The 20,904-nt window shown below is 41.0% G+C and overlaps 1 protein-coding gene across 4 annotated transcripts in view; it reads left to right on the forward strand.

Moving 5' to 3' along the window:
- Positions 1-20,904, forward strand: part of LAPTM5 (lysosomal protein transmembrane 5) — a 64,764-nt gene that overhangs the window by 25,466 nt on the left and 18,394 nt on the right. For 3 of the 4 annotated variants that reach the window (XM_056557234.1, XM_056557235.1, XM_056557237.1), the window contains exons 2-5: positions 4,842-4,932; positions 17,099-17,175; positions 18,325-18,453; positions 18,554-18,682. In XM_056557234.1, coding sequence (XP_056413209.1) covers positions 4,842-4,932; positions 17,099-17,175; positions 18,325-18,453; positions 18,554-18,682 — 426 coding nt within the window. Of the gene's footprint in view, positions 1-2,284; positions 2,338-4,841; positions 4,933-17,098; positions 17,176-18,324; positions 18,454-18,553; positions 18,683-20,904 lie in introns of those variants that run through there. The other variant, XM_056557236.1, reaches the window with a different exon arrangement.

Here is a 20,904-nt window from a genome sequence, read left to right on the forward strand (position 1 = left end):
GTCTTACCAGAATCTCTTGCTGTCCAGTCAGTTGAGGGCTGGCGCTGGACCCCTCTCACCAGCTTCTCCGCTGCAGAACATCGCTCCACTTGCTCTACCCTTAACATCGCAGGACGTAAATGTACGTCCTGGTGACGTGGTACTTATCGCACCAGGACGTACATTTACGTCCTGAATATAACCGCGGGCATCAAAGCTGTGGATCGCATCCAGGGACCCGCCGGTAATCAATACAGATCACGGCATCTGCATCATCGCGGTCACTTAACAGGATGATCGGATCGCCCGCAGCGCTGCCGTGGCGATCCGATCATCCTGCACGGCAGACGGAGGTCCCCTCACCTGCCTCCGCTGTCTTCCGGGAATCTTCTGCTCTGATCTGCCTTCCCGCAGACCAGAGCAGAAGATGACCGATAACCCTGATCAGTGCTATGTCCTATACATAAATTTAACGTACATTTTTTTACCCCCAAAAAGTGTAAAAAAATTATTTATATATTTATATACATATTTGGTATCGGCACGTGCATAAATATCCAAACTATTAAAATAAAATGTAAATGATCCCGTACGGTGAACGGCGTGAACGTAAAAAAAAATAGCTGCTTTTTTATAACGTTTTATTCCCAAAAAAATTTATAAAAAATTTAATAAAAGTTTTGTATAAGCAAATATGGTATTAATAAAAAGCACAGATCACGGCGCAAAAAATGAGCCCTCATACCACCGCTTATACGGAAAAAAGAAAAAGTTAGAGGTCTTCAAAATAGGGGGATTTTAAAAGTACTAATTTGGTTAAAAAGTTTGCGATTTTTTTTTAAGCGCAACAGTAATAGAAAAGTGTATAATCATGGGCATCATTTTAATCGTATTGACCCAGCAAATAAAAAACACATGTCATTTTTACCGTAAAATGTACGGCGTGAAAACAAAACCTTCCAAAATTTGCAAAATTGCGGTTTTCTTTTTAATTTCCCCACACAAATAGTATTTTTTTGGTTGCGCCATACATTTTATGGTAAAGTGAGTGATGGCATTACAACGGACAACTGGTCGCGCAAAAAACAAGCCCTCATACTAGTCTGTGGATGAAAATATAAAAGAGTTATGATTTTTTGAATGGGAAGAGAAAAAACGAAAGCGTAAAAATAAAATTGTCTGAGTCCTTAAGGTCCAAATGGGCTGAGTCCTTAAGGGGTTAAGTAGCTCTGCAACTTTAAATCCAGCATCACTGTTAGACCGCAGTTCACACTGTAGGGATCTCTGTCTTGACTTTCTCATAGTCCCGCAAGAGCTTTGGATCCAGTTCACAATAAATTATTTGGGCCTCTCCTCCAATGAATCCGAACACCAAGTTTCCCCAGTGTGGACATCCATCTTGCAACACTTCAAATCTTGCAACACTTCAAACCTTGCATACACAGCACCATCCTCTGCCGAAATGTCAGCCACTTGCCAACAACATTTTCTATTACCCCTGGCAATGCCTTTATACACAGTCTCAAAACTTTCTTTCCACTCTGAAGGTGGCCCATCCACCAGTCTCCTTACTTGAGAAAGAGCGCCCACTCGCTTGATGTTATCTGTTGCCCCTAGCAACAACTTCACCACAGGCTCAGTCCTGCTCTTGTAGTCCTCAACTGGGCTCGTCCCACTATCTCCTCTCTGAGAAAGAGTACACCCTTGCAACATGCACAGTTGTTTTCTCTTGGCAATAACTTCACTGCAACTCGACCGCTTGTTGCTCCTTGCAACGTGTTTCCCGCATCCTCCACCAATTGTAAGGATTTCACCCTGGGGTTAGCTCTGGGATCATCCTTGACACAGCCACAGGACGCATTTCTACTTCATTCAGCAGGCAAACAACGGTTCTTTATGCAAGTCTGGCTCCTCGCCAGCTTTATTAGACAGATTGCAGGATAAATAAAAACAACACAGGAACAAACAAAATGATAGACCATTTAGTCACTAACTACACAACCCAGCATGACCTGACTATCAATTGGAGGGTTTTTCCCTGCCAGTTAAACATCTGTCCTGCAAAATGTTTGGGAACAGGTAAATCAAGTTTTCCCTTTTGGATCGTGTATCTATGTTGGGTGATTCTCACCTTGGCTTCCAAGGTGGTCCCCCCAACATAAAGTAAATCGTACGGACACTGCAAAACATATATTACAAAGAGAGTGGTACACATCAGATATTGTTTGATAATGTACTCTTTGCCAGTCATGGGGTGGATAAAAGAATTTCCTTTTAACATGTAGGCACAATTGACACACATTCTACATGGAAAAGAACCATGATTTGCACTGGAAATGTACCTCTGTGTGGGCTTAGGTATGGCAATGTCCGTTATCACAAATTCTGTATCATGCAATCAAGAGAGGTTTTGACTTTTGTCTCCGAGCTAATGATCCCTTTGGCCCAGATCATTTGGCTCAGGGGCAGATATCAAATCATACTGCGTTGATGATATCTATCGAATCGCAACATGGAGTTGCAATCTGTAGATTTAGCAAAAATGTTTGACTCAAGATGGTTTTCAACTATAGTAATTCTTGTTTCAAGGAAATTCATTTCTGTCATAGTCGAAGTGAGTGTAAACTTTAAACCTGTAGTTATGTGATTGAGAAACATGTGGAAACTGGCAAGCTGGGCCTCTGTGCCAGTCCAAATCAAGAAGATGTTGTCTATGTACCTCCACCACTTCAGGACATGCCCGAAGTGTGGAGATACATAGATTGACATTTCCTCTAGATGGGTGACATATAAATTGGCATAAATGGGCACCACATTTGTCCCTATCGCAGTACCAATTAATTGCACATAATAGGTGTCATTAACAATTAAATACTTTTTGGTTAAAATCAACTGAAGTAGTGTGGTGATCAAATTGACTTTTTCAGGGGAGAAATCAGTGTGTATGTATGACCTCACTGCCTGCATACCCCCATCATGAGGTATGGAGGTGTACAGGCAAGTGACGTCAAATGTGGCCAAAATATAGCATCTAGAACGGCGAGATCTTTGATTTTTATATCGAAAATAGCCAGTGTCCTTTACATATGGCCAGGCATTGTACACATATGGTCGAAGAATATTATCAAGTAAGATGGAAATGTGACTATTAAGTGATTCACGTCCTGAAACGATCAGTCTGTCAGGTGGATCATGTAAGGTTTTATGTATCTTCGGCAAAAGATACAAAACCAGTGTGATATTACATAACATTCTCATGAAAAAGCCCCTAATGAGACTAAAACAAAGTATTAAAAATAACCTGGTTTTACAGATCAAATCCATTGATGTGAATGAGGCCCTCTTGTAATACAATTTACACACCATGGACCAGAGCAACATTTTTCGAAAACAGCCTTTTTTTGTAATTGTCTCCAATCATTAACCCCTTAAGGACACAGTCCATTTTGACCTTAAGGACACAGCCAATTTTATTTTTGCATTTTCGTTTTTTCCTCCTCACCTTTTAAAATACTTAACTCTTTTATATTTCCATTTCCAGACCCATATGAGGGATTGTTTTTTTCGCGTCACAAGTTGTACTTTGTAATGAAATCACTCATTTTACCCAAAAATGTATGGTAAACCCCCACCCCAAAACATTTTTTGTGTAAGGAAATATAAACGAAAACCATAATTTTGCTAATTAGGGGAGTTTTGTTTTCACCTTGTAAACTTTACAGTAAAAATTACATGTTTTTTTATTCTCTGGGTCAATACAATTAAAATGATACCCATGGTTACATACATTTATTTTATTGTACGGCTTTTAAAAAATCTCAAACTTTTTTTTTTTTTTACAAAATCAGTATGTTTAAAATTGCCCTATTTTGACCACCTCTAACTTTCTCATTGTTCCATATTAAGGGATGCCTGAGGGCTAATTTTTTGCGCCATGATCTGCAGTTTGTTTTGGGAGCGCATATGTGACTTTTTGATCACTTTTTATAAAAAAAAAATTTGCAGTTTGATGTGACAAAAACTTTACGCAATTTGCCGTAAGGGATCATGAACATAATTTTTTTTATAGTTTGAACATTTACGCATGCGACAATACCAAATATGTTTACTATTTATTGTTTTTAATGTTTTTTTGGAGAAAAGGGGTGATTTAAAACTTTACTGGGGGAGTGGCTTCTTAATGCTTTTTTGTATTTATATGGGGAAAAGGGGTGATTTAAAACTTTATTGGGGGAGTGGCTTTTTCACAGTTTTTTTTACTTTTTTAAAAACTTTTTTTAACATTTTTATTTACACTTTTTTAGCCCACATAGGGGACTATTTGAAGGAATCATTAGATTGATAATAATGTTCAGTGCTATGCATAGGGCATAACACTGATCAGTGGTATCGGCGATCTTCTGCTCTGGTCTGCTGGAAGGCAGATCAGTGCAGAAGACCCCGGAGGACGGACAGAGGCAGGTGAGGGGACCTCCGTCCGCCATCTTTGACGATCTGATCCCTGTGGCAGTGCCATGCGCGATCAGATCAGCCATTTTAAGTCCTGCACTGCCACAGATTTTGTGATCTGTATTTATCACAGCATCTGAGAGGTTAATGGCAGACATCAGCGCTTTTGCTGATGTCGGCCATTACCGACCGGTCCGCGGCTGCTGACAGCCGCCGAGACCCACCGTGAATGATGCGAGCGCAGCTAAATGTGCAGCACTGTGCAGAAGTGACGCTATGCAGTGCCGTACACTTACGGCGCATGTCCTTAAGGGGTTAAAGTGGTATATTATGTACTATATTCTATCTTTACCAATGCAAAATATGTCTTGGCCTATGTATCTAAGTACTGAGCCTTTATTTTTATGTTTCAGGTAGTCAACATTATACTCTTTTTCGAGTATTCAGTTCAGATGGATAAAAAGAAGAACTTCTCGGTTGACCTGAGTAATTTTAACAACATTGGTGAGTTCATGAGTATTCTCTCGTACAGAGCGCAGCCGTCATTTTGCAGAAGTTTTTTCCCGAGTGGAGTACATTGCACGACTGAATGCATTCCTGTGCTTTTTACAGAAAGGAATTACATTGTATGCTGTATTATGATGTCCTTTCCTTTTTACATTATTATCCATGGACGGATTGAATCACTGATGCAGAAATTGTATAAATTGTATAATCTGTTATAATCTGCAAAGAGGATGGAACTGAACCTTGAAAGTAATTCATGTTCTTTTGAAGACTTTATTAGAATGCCTTAGAAATAATTTGTTCTGTGCCACTGGAGGGAAATGTATAGTCCTGAAACTGTATTAGTATGGGTCCCATAAAAGTTCTGTAGTTGTCAGAAACCTTGTGTAATGTCTGCAACAGAATTGTTCCTTCAAACATAAAGATTTTCTTTCCAAAGGCAAGAAATATGCGGAACCTTCACCAAAAGAAACAGACATTTCTATTTCTCTATCAATGCAATTACTTGCATCATTAAAGCCAAAAGCTTCTAGAGAAAAGATGTGAGAGATAGCAGTGACCATCCGAGCACACAGTATTCGGAACTTTCAGAAGTAAAACATGGATTGTATATTACTGTGCCCATACAGCTAGATAGAAAGATAGATATATAGATTATTAGATTTATAGATAGATAGATATTAGATTTATAGATAGATAAATATTAGATAAACAAATAGTCATGAGAGAGAAATATAGATAAATAGAGTACAGTATTAACCCCTTAAGGACGCAGGACGTAAATGTACGTCCTGGTGAGGTGGTACTTAACGCACCAGGACGTACATTTACGTCCTAAGCATAACCGCGGGCATCGGAGCGATGCCCGTGTCATGCGCGGCTGATCCCGGCTGCTGATCGCAGCCAGGGACCCGCCGGCAATGGCCGACGCCCGCGATCTCGCGGGCGTCCGCCATTAACCCCTCAGGTGCCGGGATCAATACAGATCCCGGCATCTGCGGCAGTTCGCGATTTAAATGAACGATCGGATCGCCCGCAGCGCTGCTGCGGGGATCCGATCATTCATAACGTCGCACGGAGGTCCCCTCTCCTTTCTCCGTGCGGCTCCCGGCATCTCCTGCTCTGGTCTGAGATCGAGCAGACCAGAGCAGGAGATGACCGATAATACTGATCTGTTCTATGTCCTATACATAGAACAGATCAGTATTAGCAATCATGGTATTGCTATGAATAGTCCCCTATGGGGACTATTCAAGTGTAAAAAAAATGTAAAAAAATGTAAAAGTAAAAGTAAAAAATAAGTGAAAAATCCCCTCCCCCAATAAAAAAGTAAAACGTCCGTTTTTTCCTATTTTACCCCCAAAAAGCGTAAAAAACATTTTTTATAGACATATTTGGTATCGCCGCGTGCGTAAATGTCCGAACTATTAAAATAAAATATTAATGATCCCGTACGGTGAACGGCATGAACGAAAAAAAAAAAAGTCCAAAATTCCTACTTTTTTAATACATTTTCTTAAAAAAAAATTATAAAAAATTTATTAAAAGTTTTTTATATGCAAATGTGGTATCAAAAAAAAGTACAGATCATGGCGCAAAAAATTAGCCCCCATACCGCCACTTATACGGAAAAATAAAAAAGTTAGAGGTCATCAAAATAAAGGGATTATAAACGTACTAATTTGGTTAAAAAGTTTGTGATTTTTTTTAAGCGCAACAATAATATAAAAGTATGTAATAATGGGTATCATTTTAATCGTATTGACCCTCAGAATAAAGAACACATGTCATTTTTACCATAAATTGTACGGCGTGAAAACAAAACCTTCCAAAATTAGCAAAATTGCGTTTTTCGTTTTAATTTCCCCACAAAAATAGTGTTTTTTGGTTGCGCCATACATTTTATGATATAATGAGTTATGTCATTACAAAGGACAACCGGTCGCGCAAAAAACAAGCCCTCATACTAGTCTGTGGATGAAAATATAAAAGAGTTATTGTTACGCCTAGCGCTCCGGGCCCCCGCTCCGCTCTCTAGGGCGCGCGCGCGCCAGCTCCCTGAGACTTAAAGGGCCAGTGCACCAATGATTGGTGCCTGGCCCAATTAGCTTAATTGGCTTCCACCTGGTCCCTGACTATATCTAACCTCCTCCCATGCACTTCCTTGCCGGATCTTGTTGCCCTTGTGCCTAGTGAAAGCGTTTTGTGTGTTTAAACCCTGTGTACCAGAACTACTACTATCTCCCCTGACTACGAACCTTGCCGCCTGCCCCCGACCTTCTGCTACGTCCGACTTTGCTTCTGCCTACTCCCTGGTACCTCGCCTATCTTCAGCAGCCAGAGAGGTGAGCCGTTTGCTAGTGGATACGACCTGGTCACTACCGCCGCAGCAAGACCATCCCGCTTTGCGGCGGGCTCTGGTGAAAACCAGTAGTGTCTTAGAACCGGTCCACTAGCACGGTCCTCGCCATCCCTCTCTGGCACAGAGGATCCACCTCCTGCCAGCCGGCATCGTGACAGTAGATCCGGCCATGGATCCCGCTGAGGTTCCCCAGCATTTCATCTCCTCCGCCACCTCCTGCACCCCTTCCGCAGCGAGTGGCCACTCCTAGCCTCCGCCTGTCCTTGCCGGACAAATTTAATGGGGACTCTAAGTTTTGCCGTGGCTTTCTTTCGCAATGTTCCCTGCACATGGAGATGATGTCGGACCAGTTTCCTACTGAAAGGTCTAAGGTGGCTTTCGTAGTCAGCCTTCTGTCTGGAAAAGCTCTGTCATGGGCCACACCGCTCTGGGACCGCAATGACCCCGTCACTGCCTCTGTACACTCCTTCTTCTCGGAAATTCGAAGTGTCTTTGAGGAACCTGCCCGAGCCTCTTCTGCTGAGACTGCCCTGCTGAACCTGGTCCAGGGTAATTCTTCCGTTGGCGAGTACGCCATACAATTCCGTACTCTTGCTTCTGAACTATCCTGGAATAATGAGGCTCTCTGCGCGACCTTTAAAAAAGGCCTATCCAGCAACATTAAAGATGTTCTGGCCGCACGAGAGACTCCTGCTAACCTGCATGAACTCATTCATCTAGCCACTCGCATTGACATGCGTTTTTCTGAGAGGCATCAAGAGCTCCGCCAGGAAAAAGACTTAGATCTCTGGACACCTCTCCCACAGTCTCCACTGCAATCTGCGCCTAGGCCTCTCGCCGAGGAGGCCATGCAAGTGGATCGGTCTCGCCTGACCCTGGAAGAGAGGAATCGCCGTAAGGAAGAGAATCTCTGTCTGTACTGTGCCAGTACTGAACATTTTTTGGTGGATTGCCCAATCCGTCCTCCACGTCTGGGAAACGCACGCTCGCACCCAGCTCCCGTGGGTGTGGCGTCTCTTGATGCTAAGTCGGCTTCTCCACGTCTCACGGTGCCTGTTCGGATTTCTACTTCAGCCAGCTCTCCCCTCTCAGCCGTGGCCTGCCTGGACTCTGGAGCTTCTGGGAATTTTATTCGGGAGTCCTTAGTGAATAAATTCCGCATTCCGGTGACCCGTCTTGTCAAGCCACTCCACATTTCCGCGGTCAACGGAGCCAGGTTGGATTGCACCGTGCGTTACCGCACGGAGCCCCTCCTAATGTGCATCGGACCTCATCACGAGGAAATGGTATTTTTTGTCCTTCCTAATTGCACTTCTGAAGTTCTCCTTGGACTACCCTGGCTTCAACACCATTCCCCAACCCTGGATTGGTCCACTGGGGAGATCAAGAGTTGGGGTCCCTCTTGTTCCAAGGACTGCCTTCAACCGGTTCCCAGTACTCCCTGCCGTGACCCTGTGGTTCCTCCTGTATCCGGTCCCCCTAAGGTCATTAAGGACTCTGCCTGCCACAGGAAATGCCTCTCCCCCCCTCCCAGTCCCATCAGGCAAGCCTCTGTGTCCCCTCATGGCCCTCGTCCTGGTGTCACACTGCCCCGTGCCAGGTCTCGCCCTCTGCCCTCTCTCCCCATTCCTACTCCTGCTGTTCTACCTGCCGTTGAGGAATCCCTCCATCCTTTCCCGGTGTCCTCATCCCAGGGGAGGCAGTTACCGGACAAAGAGAAGGGGAGACCTAAGGGGGGGGTACTGTTACGCCTAGCGCTCCGGGCCCCCGCTCCGCTCTCTAGGGCGCGCGCGCGCCAGCTCCCTGAGACTTAAAGGGCCAGTGCACCAATGATTGGTGCCTGGCCCAATTAGCTTAATTGGCTTCCACCTGGTCCCTGACTATATCTAACCTCCTCCCATGCACTTCCTTGCCGGATCTTGTTGCCCTTGTGCCTAGTGAAAGCGTTTTGTGTGTTTAAACCCTGTGTACCAGAACTACTGCTATCTCCCCTGACTACGAACCTTGCCGCCTGCCCCCGACCTTCTGCTACGTCCGACTTTGCTTCTGCCTACTCCCTGGTACCTCGCCTATCTTCAGCAGCCAGAGAGGTGAGCCGTTGCTAGTGGATACGACCTGGTCACTACCGCCGCAGCAAGACCATCCCGCTTTGCGGCGGGCTCTGGTGAAAACCAGTAGTGTCTTAGAACCGGTCCACTAGCACGGTCCTCGCCATCCCTCTCTGGCACAGAGGATCCACCTCCTGCCAGCCGGCATCGTGACAGTTATGATTTTTAGAAGGCGAGGAGGAAAAAATGAAAACGTAAAAATTAAATTGTCTGAGTCCTTAAGGCCAAAATGGGCTGAGTCCTTAAGGGATTAAGAGATAGATAGAAAGATATCCACACCACAAACGAAGACTGCAGCACTCCACTGCGGTCTTCGTTTGTGGTGTGGATATCTATAGGACCCCTGACCCGGGACTTTCCTACTGCTTGCACCCGCTGTCTTCAACCTAGGTTGTGCTGCTCTTCCTACTTTCCTAGATAGAAAGATAGATAGCTTGATAATGAATAGATATGAGATAAATACAGTATTAGATAGATAGATAAATAAATAAATAGATGATGATAGAAGAAAGACAGACAGATAGATAAGTACAGTATTAAGATATAGATAGATATAACATAGATAAATACAGTATTACATGGATAGACAGATAGATAGATAGATAGATACAAAAAAGGATAAGCTGGCCAGCACATACTGATACCAAACTATTGCATGGACCCAGCATACAGTTGCATGCTGCTAGGCTAAATATACACAAACAGGAGAATACAGCAGCACACTGCTAGCACAAAGATACAGATAAAAAATGAAATGCTATATTGCTACAATGAAAAAATGTTTGGACCATCCCACCACAATAAGGTGATCTCATTGGGATGGACCCTACACTATGAATGTGCCTCTGTGCCATCAGTTACCAGGCTTGTAAGGTCTGAAACATCCAGCACCTTATAAGATGGGTGGGGTGCAGAAACCAACATGGAAGTAGCCACTTCCCCATATGTATAACACAAAAAAGGATAAGTTGGCCAGCACATACTGATACCAAACTATTGCATGGACCCAGCATACAGGTGCACGCTGCTAGGCTAAATATACACAAACAGGAGAATACAGCAGCACACTGCTAGCACAAAGATACAGATAAAACATGAAATGCTATATATGATTGCACAGAGGCACATTCAAAGTGTAGGGTCCATCCCAATGAGGTCACCTTATCGCTGTGGGATGGTCCAAACTATTTGGCCAAATGGTGAGCAAAGCACCTCAATTTTTCTTTTTTTCATTGTAACAATATAGCATTTCATGTTTTATCTGTATCTTTGTGCTAGCAGTCTGCTGCTGTATTCTCCTGTTTGTAGATAGATAGATAAATGATAGATAGATAACTAGATATATTAAAGATAGATAGACAGATAGACATATGATAAATAGTGATGAGTGGCAGGGGCCACATTCGAATTCCCAATATTTCGTGAATATATGAATGAATATTTGTTTATTCATATATATTCGCTATGTTTGTTCCCTTTTTTTCATGCGAAAATTCGTAATGAAATTTGCATAGTGCGCATGCGCGAATATATATTTCACCTAAAATAAGGGAGGGAACAGTGTCCTCTGAAAGTGCTGATATTCGAGAATATTTGCATATTCGCATTTGCGAAATATTCGCAGTCCACGTCGATTCACATAATAATATTGGAGCCTTCTTTGGACTACAAGCTGGAAGCAGGGAGGGATGGTCACTTTTTTTTTACACAATACACATCATTGTTGTGATATGTACTGTGAAGAAAAAATAATAATATTCGTCATTACGAACATATAGAACTATATTCTAAATATTTGTGAAATTGTGAAGTGCCGAAATTTGCGGTAAAAATTTGCATTTCGAATATTCGCGCTCAACACTAATAATGAACAGATATTAGATAAATACAGTATTAGATAGATAGATATAAGATAGATTGATAGATAGATAGATATGAGATAGATAGATAAATGCATGATAAATAGATAAATGATAGATAAATATATAATAGATAGGTTTGGTATTAAGAGATAGATTAATGACAGATAAGTACAGTATTAAGAGAGATTAGATTTATAGATATATAGATAGAGTACTGTATGAATAGATAAATATCAGATAAATAGGTAATTGAGAGATAGATAGATACACTGACAGATAGATAAGTACAGCATTGAGATATAGATAGATGATAGATAGATATTAGATAAATAAGTACAGTATGAATAGATAGATAAGTAAAGTATTAAGAGATAGCTAGATAGATAGATATATTTCAGATGTATAATAGATAGATAAGTACAGTATTAAGAGATAGGTGGATAGATTGATAGATATCAGATAGATAATTACAGTATTAAGAGATTAAATGATAGATATTAGATAAGTACAGTATTAGATAGATAGATGGATAGATATTAGATAGATAGACAGCTACAGTATTAAGATATCGATAGATAGATGATAGATATATATTAGATAGATAAGTACAGTATTAGATAGATAGATAATAGATGATAGATAGGTACACTATTGAGAGATAGGTAGATAGATAGATATCAGATAGATAATTACAGTATTAAGAGATAAAAAGATAGATATTAGATAAATACAGTATTAGATAGAGAAATAGATATATCCCAAGAAAAGCAGCACAACCTTATTAATAAACTGTGATAGGTGCACGCTATACTGGTGCCTGGGTTAGGGCTCCACTTATAATAGTAATCCAGAGAATAGCAGCACACAAAAATAGTTGAAAAAAATCGTGAATTTATTGCATTATTCCAGTGCAGAAACTGGAATAATGCAATAAATCCACGATTTGTTTTCACCTATTTTTGTGTGCTGCTATTCTCTGGTTTATTAGATAGATATATATGAGATAGATAGATAGATAGATAGATAGGTAGATATGAGAGAGATAGATAGATAGATAGATATGAGATAGATAGATAAATAGATAGATAGATATGAGATAGATAAATAGATAGATAGATAGGAGATAGATAGATAGATAGATAGATAGATAGATATGAGATAGATACATAGATAGATATGAGATAGATAGATAGATAGATAGATAGCTATGAGATAGATAAATAGATAGATATGAGATAGCTAGATAGATAGATAGATATGAGATAGATAAATAGATAGATAGATATGAGAGAGATAGAGAGATAGATAGATAAATAGATAGATATGAGATATATAAATAGATAGATAGATATGAGATAGATAGATAGATAGATAGATAGATATGAGATAGATAGATAGATAGATATGAGATAGATATATAAATGGATAGATAGATATGAGATAGATAGATAGATATGAGATAGATATATAGATGGATAGATAGATATGAGATAGATAGATAGATAGATAGATAGATATGAGATAGATAGATAGATATGAGATAGATATATAGATAGATATGAGATAAATAGATAGATTTGAGATAGATATATCGATGGATAGATAGATATGAGATAGATCGATATATAGATAGATATGATATAGATAGATATATCTATGGATAGATAGATATGAGATAGGTCGATATATAGATAGATATGAGATAGATATAAGATAGATAGATATGAGATAGATAGATAGATAGATAGATAGACATGAGATAGATAGATAGATATGAGATAGATAGATATGAGATGATAGATAGATATGAGATAGATAGATAGATAGATAGATATGAGATGATAGATAGATATGAGATAGATAGATAGATAGATAGATAGATAAATAGACAGCTACAGTATTAAGATATCAATAGATAGATAATAGATAGATAGATAGATATTAGATAGATAAGTACAGTATTAGATAGATAATAGATGATAGATAAGTACAGTATTAAGAGATAGATTGATGATAGATAAGTACAGTATTAAGAGATAGATTGATAGATATTGATGTGACTGTGGCTCCTGACCTGAGCCTAGGCTACGTGCACCTTACTTCTACTTTGGCCTTAAGTGCTGCTCTTCCCACTGTTTGTGTAGATAAATAGATAGATAGAAGTTTTAGATTTGTGTACCTTATATGGAGTCAATTTATATTCTATTTACCCAGATAATCATGCTTTTTATAAGCTGTATCTTTTAGCTGATGCAGGACATTTCTTAAGCTACAATATGTAAACGGCACCATTCCTCATGATCATTATGAACAGATGTAGCTACAAAATAACCACTTTATATAGATTGCAATTTAACACAGCTTTTTTTTTTTTTTTTTTTGTTAATTTTAATTATAAAACAATTACGGAATGAAAACAACTAAATAAATAAAATCAAAATTCAGTGATTAAAGGAGCTAAAGTAAATGTTATTTAACATAACCCAAAATCCGATCACCTAACTATTACCCAAATCAAATAACTTTTATTGTTGAAAATGAATGATAAATGTGTCTGAAGTTGTTGTATGTGGAAAATACTTTCCATTCCAGACGCAATCTCTTGTGCCAGATCATCATTATCATAATAAGTGTTTATAGCAATAATTATGTAACATGCACAGACAGTTGGTGCTTCAATTACCACATCCTTGTTAAAGACAAACAATAAAACAGCATATAATAAATAGCATGTATCCAAGCCAAAAAGCTGGGAATTACAGGCTTTTACCCAAATACATAGATTCAGTTACTGAGTAATCACACTTCTTTCCATAATAATGGCCTAAGCTGTGTTAAAAGAACAGAAACGCAAGAAAAAATGGAGAAAATAATAACGTGAGAAGAGTCTAATCCATAACACAATATGTCGCTAATCTTGAAATGCAGGACAACTTTCACTATACTTTCCCACAACCAACAGTAGCTATTGTACTTAAATCCAGCATAGTTCTGGATGTAATCTATTTGAGCATTACCAGAATTGATGTTAAAGGGGTTTTGCACCAAAAGTAATGGCTTATTGCTAGGATAAACTATCATGTCCGTATACGGGGGGAATTTTATCATTGTCTAGGTAAATCAAATTATTTTTACCCCATTTTTGCCATGGAGTACATCATGTGCTCCCCTTAAACATTTAAAAAAAAGCAAAGTGTTATGCTTTGGCATAGCACTGATCAGCGATGAGCCAGAAGGCACACCATACAAGAAGATCCCCGAAGCAGCAACGGAGCAAGTGAGCGGAGCTTTGGCCGCCATCTTGACTCACCGGACCCCCAAGATCACACTGGGAGTAATCTGAAGAGTCTCTCAAAGCCCCCCTAATACTGCAGATGCCTTGATCAGTATTGATCACAGAATACGAAGGGTTAATGATGAACATCAGCATGATTGCTGATGTGTGCCATTAGTGGAGGGTCCCCGGCTGCTCCAGGCAGGACCTGCGGTTTATGAAGCAGGTGCAGCTCCTGTGCTCGCTCTATAATCTGGATGACACTCAGGATGTACATGTATACCCTGAGGGACCAAGCAGCCAGGATGAACAGGTACGTATTGCCTCCTCTAGGGGTTAAATAAGATTTCAGTACACCACTTTGTATGGTTCCTCCACTGTGCAAAAATATGCACCTTTTTATCCCATTGCAGAAAATTAATCGACATTTAAAAAATGCTGTGCCAGTTTTGTAAGTCAGGTCTGAGCTGATGCATGTTTTAGAACAGTCACACTTTATCAACCAACAGTGCAAAGCATTTTTTAAGGGGTACTCAACCCCTGAACATCTCATTCCCTATCTTATTCTATGGGAGGGGTCGTGATGGCTGTGGTTGCTCATCACACCCCCTTCCATAGACAGGAATAGAGGGGGCATGGCAGAATGTCACGATCGCGGCCACCTGAACCCAGCATTCTGAACAAAAATGTAGATCGCAGGGGTCCCAGCAGCCAGACCCCCACCATTAAAACAAAAGTGTTCAAGCAAGCCACTTTTTCATAAATCACTTTAGCTGTAGAGCTGCTTGAAAGTCAATTTTTTTTCACAAAAATGTTGTTCTACATAAAAATAAAAGGCTCTAAACTCATCAATACATTTCCCCATATGTCTTTAGGAAATGACTCACTCAGGGTTTTTAAGCATTGCTTTTGATAGAACAGTGATATCATTTGAGGGTCACCTACACCTTTTTCCAACACTTATGCCATTTTTTCCTCTTTTCTAGAACAGTGATCAGATTATTTTCCTTGGATGAAGGAACGCCTGTCTGGGATTCTGAATTTTGAAATTGAAATTATGATCCATAGAGGAGATCATGAACAGTTTTGTTGGGACATTACTGTCTCCTCTTTTCCAAATATTTTAAGGTTTTTAAAGTTAGTCAGTTAGAAGAACATATTAGGAAGAACAATAAATAAACTCTATCCAGATACAGTATTTTCCTTAAAGGGGTACTCCACCCCTAAACATCTTATCCCCTATCCAAAGTATAGGGGATAAGATGTCAGATCGCCGGGGTCCCGCTGCTGGGGACCCCCTGGATCTACCATGCAGCACCCACCTGTAGCGGCTCCAGGAACCGCTGGAGGTCCTCAGGGTGAGTCCATCTCGACCACCGGGACGGAAGATCGTGACGTCACGACTCCGCCCCAGTGTGATGTCACACCCCGCCCCTCATTGCAGCTGTCACGCCCCCTCCCATAGACTTGCATTGAGGGGCAGGGTGTGAAATCACACGGGGGTGGAGTCGTGATGTCACGATCTTCCATCCCAGTAGTCGAGATGGACTCAGCCTGAGGACCTCCAGCGGTTCCGTAAGCCGCTACAACTGGGTGCTGCATGGTAAATCCAGGGGGTCCTCAGCAGCGGGACCCGGCGGTCTGACATCTTAACCCCTATCCTTTGGACAGGGGATAAGATGTCTAGGGGCGGAGTACCCCTTTAAAGGGAAGACATCTTATCCCCCATCCAGTGGCGGGACCCCCGTGATCTCGGCTGCGGCACCCCAGACATCGGTGTACGGAGCGAACTTCGCTCCGTGTCGGATGACTGGCAATGTCGGGCGGGAGCTTGTGATGTGATGGTCACGCCCCGCTTGTGATGTCATGGCCATGCCCCCTCAATGCAAGTCTATGGAAGGGGGCGTGACGGCCTGCCCCCTCCCATAGACTTGCATAGAGGGGCATTGCCGTGATGTCAAGAGCCTCTGGCGCTGCGCCTGACACTCTAATCGAATGCTGGGTGCAGCACGGAGATCGCGGGGGTCCCTAGCGGCAGGCCCTCGCGATCAGATATCTTATGCCCTATCTTTTGGATAGGGGATAAGATGTCTAGGGGAGGAGTACCCCCTTTAATACTAAGAGTCTGTAACTGGGGAATGAATCACACATCCTATAACAATCATTACTGAAAAGCACATTATAAACATCGAGAACATAATTTACACATTATTCCCTAACACATTTAATACTTACAATTAGATTTACTGCATTAACTAAATCTATGTAAATTATGGTTTTTACCAGATCTGTAATATATGGATAAGACATGAATAAGGACCAACTACAAATATGAAGCAAAGTCTATTCAGCCGCAAGCACTGACTCTCATTACATGTTATTTATTAGGAAACTTTCCCAAATTCCGTTGGCTTTCTAATTACTTTATCTTCTCAAGACAATTACATTGATGAATATAATTACAACAACAAATGAAGTCATATATTCTAGTGGAATGTCAATGCAATGAAGAAGAAACTTTAATATGGATTTTGGATGTCTGATTCCTGTTTTCCAGCAAGTACAGTCTCAAGCTACCTACTTCTTGTGGTCCTGTTTCTGATCAGCCTGTCATTGCTTATTGGTGTCAAAATGGTAGGTGACATACCTAGTATACTATGCATAAATAGCATAACATAGATGAAATGTGTACTGAAAAATAGAGAGCACTGTGGACAGACAGAAAAGAAATTTAAAAAAAGAACTTTGTAGCATACAGCCGCTGATAAGTACTGGGAGGATTAAGATTTTTAAATAGAAGTAATTTCTGCTTAACTTTTTGGCACCAATTGATTAAAAAAAAAATTCCACTGAAATACCCCTTTAAGGCTGTGTTCATATTTGCAGGGTTTTTTATTCTTTTATTTTTATTTTTTAACTGCCACTGCAGTTTTTGAGCTAAAGCCAGAAGTGTATTTAAAAGAAACCAGAAATATAAAGGAAGGATTTATACTTCTCCTTCCTTCCGGAGCCACTTCTTGTGTTGGCTCAAAAACTACAAAGACAGTTTTTAAAGGGGTACTCCGCCCCTAGACATCTTATCCCCTATCCAAAGGATAGGGGATAAGATGTCAGATCGCCGCGGTGCCACTGCTGGGGAGCCCTGGGATCCCCGCTGCGGCACTGCGCTATCATTACAGCACAGAGCGAGTTCGCTCTGCACGTAATGATGCGCAATACAGGGGCCGGAGCATCGTTACGTCACGGCTCCACCCCTCGTGATGTCACGGCCCGCCCCTTTCAATACAAGTCTATGGGAGGGGGCGCGGCGGTTGTCACGCCCCCTGCCATAGACTTGCATTAAGGGGACGGGCCGTGATGTCATGAGGGGCGGAGCCATGACGTCACGCGGCTCCGTCCCCTGTATCGCCCGTCATTATGCACAGAGTGAACTCGCTCTGTGCTGTAATGATAGCGTAGTGCTGCAGCGGGGATCCCGGGGATCCCCAGGAGCGGGACCGCGGCGATCTGACATCTTATCCCCTATCCTTTGGATAGGGGATAAGATGTCTAGGGGCGGAGTACCCCTTTAAGAGAAAAAAACAAACAAAAAAAAATGCGAAGTGGCAACCCAGTCTGAGGACTGTTTTAGCTTTATGTATGTATTTACATTTATATTAAACGTTACCACTATGTATATTTGTAACAGAAAGTCAAGTTAAAATATTAACACAAGTGACTACACCATTTTTCTTTTTTTTTTTTTTGTTAAGTTTTATTTTACACATGTTTTTTTTTTCCTAGAATCGAGGTAGTCTGGTTATTCCATTTTTGGCTGTGCAAACAATGGATTTTCTCCTGAGTTGTATGATATTCTTTACTAGTTACAGCGAGATACCCTCAAGGCAAGAAGCTTTAATAGAAAGTAACAAGGTGAGCAAACTTTATGTAACTATTGTAAAGTCTTACCTTTTTTCTAATCCTGTGAGTTCTCTTTATTGTGCTTTATGTGGCATATTTGAATTTCTTCCAGGCAGTATCCAAGCTGGACACTCAGTCTACAGGATGGAGATATTTTCAGTTGTGCCTCGGACTGATGATCACCTGTAGCTGCTATGTTGAGTTTCCCACCTACTTAAACTTGAAGACTTCAAATTATCTTGTATGTAATGGTCAACTATATTATTTGCATCACTATTTTATATTATCTATACTGTCCGTTTTTTTTCCTGCGCAGAAGCAAAATAGTGCACTATGGTCATAAAATATGTCTGCTGGTCCAATGCAGATAATGCTAAATTTAAACATGGCCTTTAAAATGAGCAATAATATACCTATATAGCCCCTTATGTCCATGACTTTTTGAAAGGAATAAAAATATATACCGCAAAGTATAAGCTTTTTTTGTGTGTACAGGTAAACTTTTCAATACAGTTTCCAGATATATGTTAAAGTACACTATTTTGCACATGCTTAAATGTTGGCAAATTGGCCCCTAATGATGAGCAAAAACGCCTGATTTGGTTGCAGTGAGGTTGTCTGTATGCAGTATGTACTTCTGAAAAACGCTGTTAAAGGGGTATTCTGGTTTATACAGGGTGGGCCATTTATATGGATACACCTTCATAAAATGGGAATGGTTGGTGATATTAACTTCCTGTTTGTGGCACATTAGTATATGTCAGGGGAGAAACTTTTCAAGATGGGTGGTGACCATGGTGGCCATTTTGAAGTTGGCCATTTTGAATCCAACTTTCGTTTTTTCACTAGGAATAGGGTCATGTGACACATCAAACTTATTGGGAATTTCACAAGAAAAACTATGATGTGCTTGGTTTTAAAGTAACTTTATTCTTTCATGAGTTATTTACAAGTTTCTGACCACTTATAAAATGTGTTCAATGTGCTGCCCATTGTGTTGGATTGTCAATGCAACCTTCTTATCCCACTCTTCACACACTGATAGCAACACCGCAGGAGAAATGCTAGCACAGGCTTCTACAGTATCTGTAGTTTCAGGTGCTGCACATCTCGTATCTTCACAGCATAGACAATTGCCTTCAGATGACCCCAAAGATAAAAGTCTAAGGGGGTCAGATCGGGAGACCTTGGGGGCCATTCAACTGGCCCACGATGACCAATCCACTTGATGTGTTTCCCTCTTTATGTATTGAAGCTGGCACGTTCCCTCAGTTTTTCCAGCAATATGGTGCACCACCACATTATGGGTGTCAGGTCCGAGCATTCCTAGATGAACAGTTGCCTGGAAAGTGGATTGGTCGTCGTGGGACAGTTGAATGGCCCCCAAGGTCTCCCGATTTGATCCCCTTAGACTTTTATCTTTGGGATCATCTGAAGGCAATTGTCTATGCTGTGAAGATACGAGATGTGCAGCACCTGAAACTACAGATACTGTAGAAGCCTGTGCTAGCATTTCTCCTGCGGTGTTGCTATCAGTGTGTGAAGAGTGGGAGAAGAGGGTTGCATTGACAATCCAACACAATGGGCAGCACATTGAACACATTTTATAAGTGGTCAGAAACTTGTAAATAACTCATGAAAGACTAAAGTTACGTTAAAACCAAGCACATCATAGTTTTTCTTGTGAAATTCCCTATAAGTTTGATGTGTCACATGACCCTCTTCCTATTGAAAAAACAAAAGTTGGAGTCAAAATGGCCGACTTCAAAATGGCTGCCATGGTCACCACCCATCTTGAAAGTTCCCCCCCTCACATATACTAATGTGCCACAAACAGGAAGTTAATATCACCAACCACTCCCATTTTATTAAGGTAAAAGATAAATGAGAAAAAACGAGAAAAAAGACAGCGCCCCTAGTTCGGTACTTAAAGGTTTCTTTGGCAAAATGTAAAGATTTACACTTACCACAAGATGTTGCGCTCAGGGCACAACACCATATCACGTGTAGAAAAAGATGCACATTGCCTGAGGAAGTGCCCTTTGCGGGCAAGAAACGCGTTGCTTTTGTGCCCTGAATAAACTTTATGAAGCATTATCTATGGACATCCTCATCCTTCTTCTACTGTAGCTGCGCCTGAGATAGATCCATTTTCTTTTGGAACCTTTGCCATTTTATTAAGGTGTATCCATATAAATGGCCCACCTTGTACATCTTATCCCCTATCCAAAGGATAGGGGATAAGATGTATGATCGCGGGACCTTCAAGATGGGAACGTGATGTCATTGCCCCTCCCCTAGGGATGTCACGCCACGCCCGCATCATTCATATCTATGGGAGGGGCTGTGACGACCGTCATGCCCCCTCCCATAGACATGAATGGAGGGGGCGTGGTATTTAGAGTCACGGCCATGCCCCCTAGTGACGTTACATCACGCCCCCTCCATTCATGTCTATGGGAG

The sequence above is a fragment of the Hyla sarda genome, chromosome 2 (assembly GCF_029499605.1).
Source record: "Hyla sarda isolate aHylSar1 chromosome 2, aHylSar1.hap1, whole genome shotgun sequence".
In the NCBI taxonomy this organism is placed as follows: domain Eukaryota; kingdom Metazoa; phylum Chordata; class Amphibia; order Anura; family Hylidae; genus Hyla; species Hyla sarda.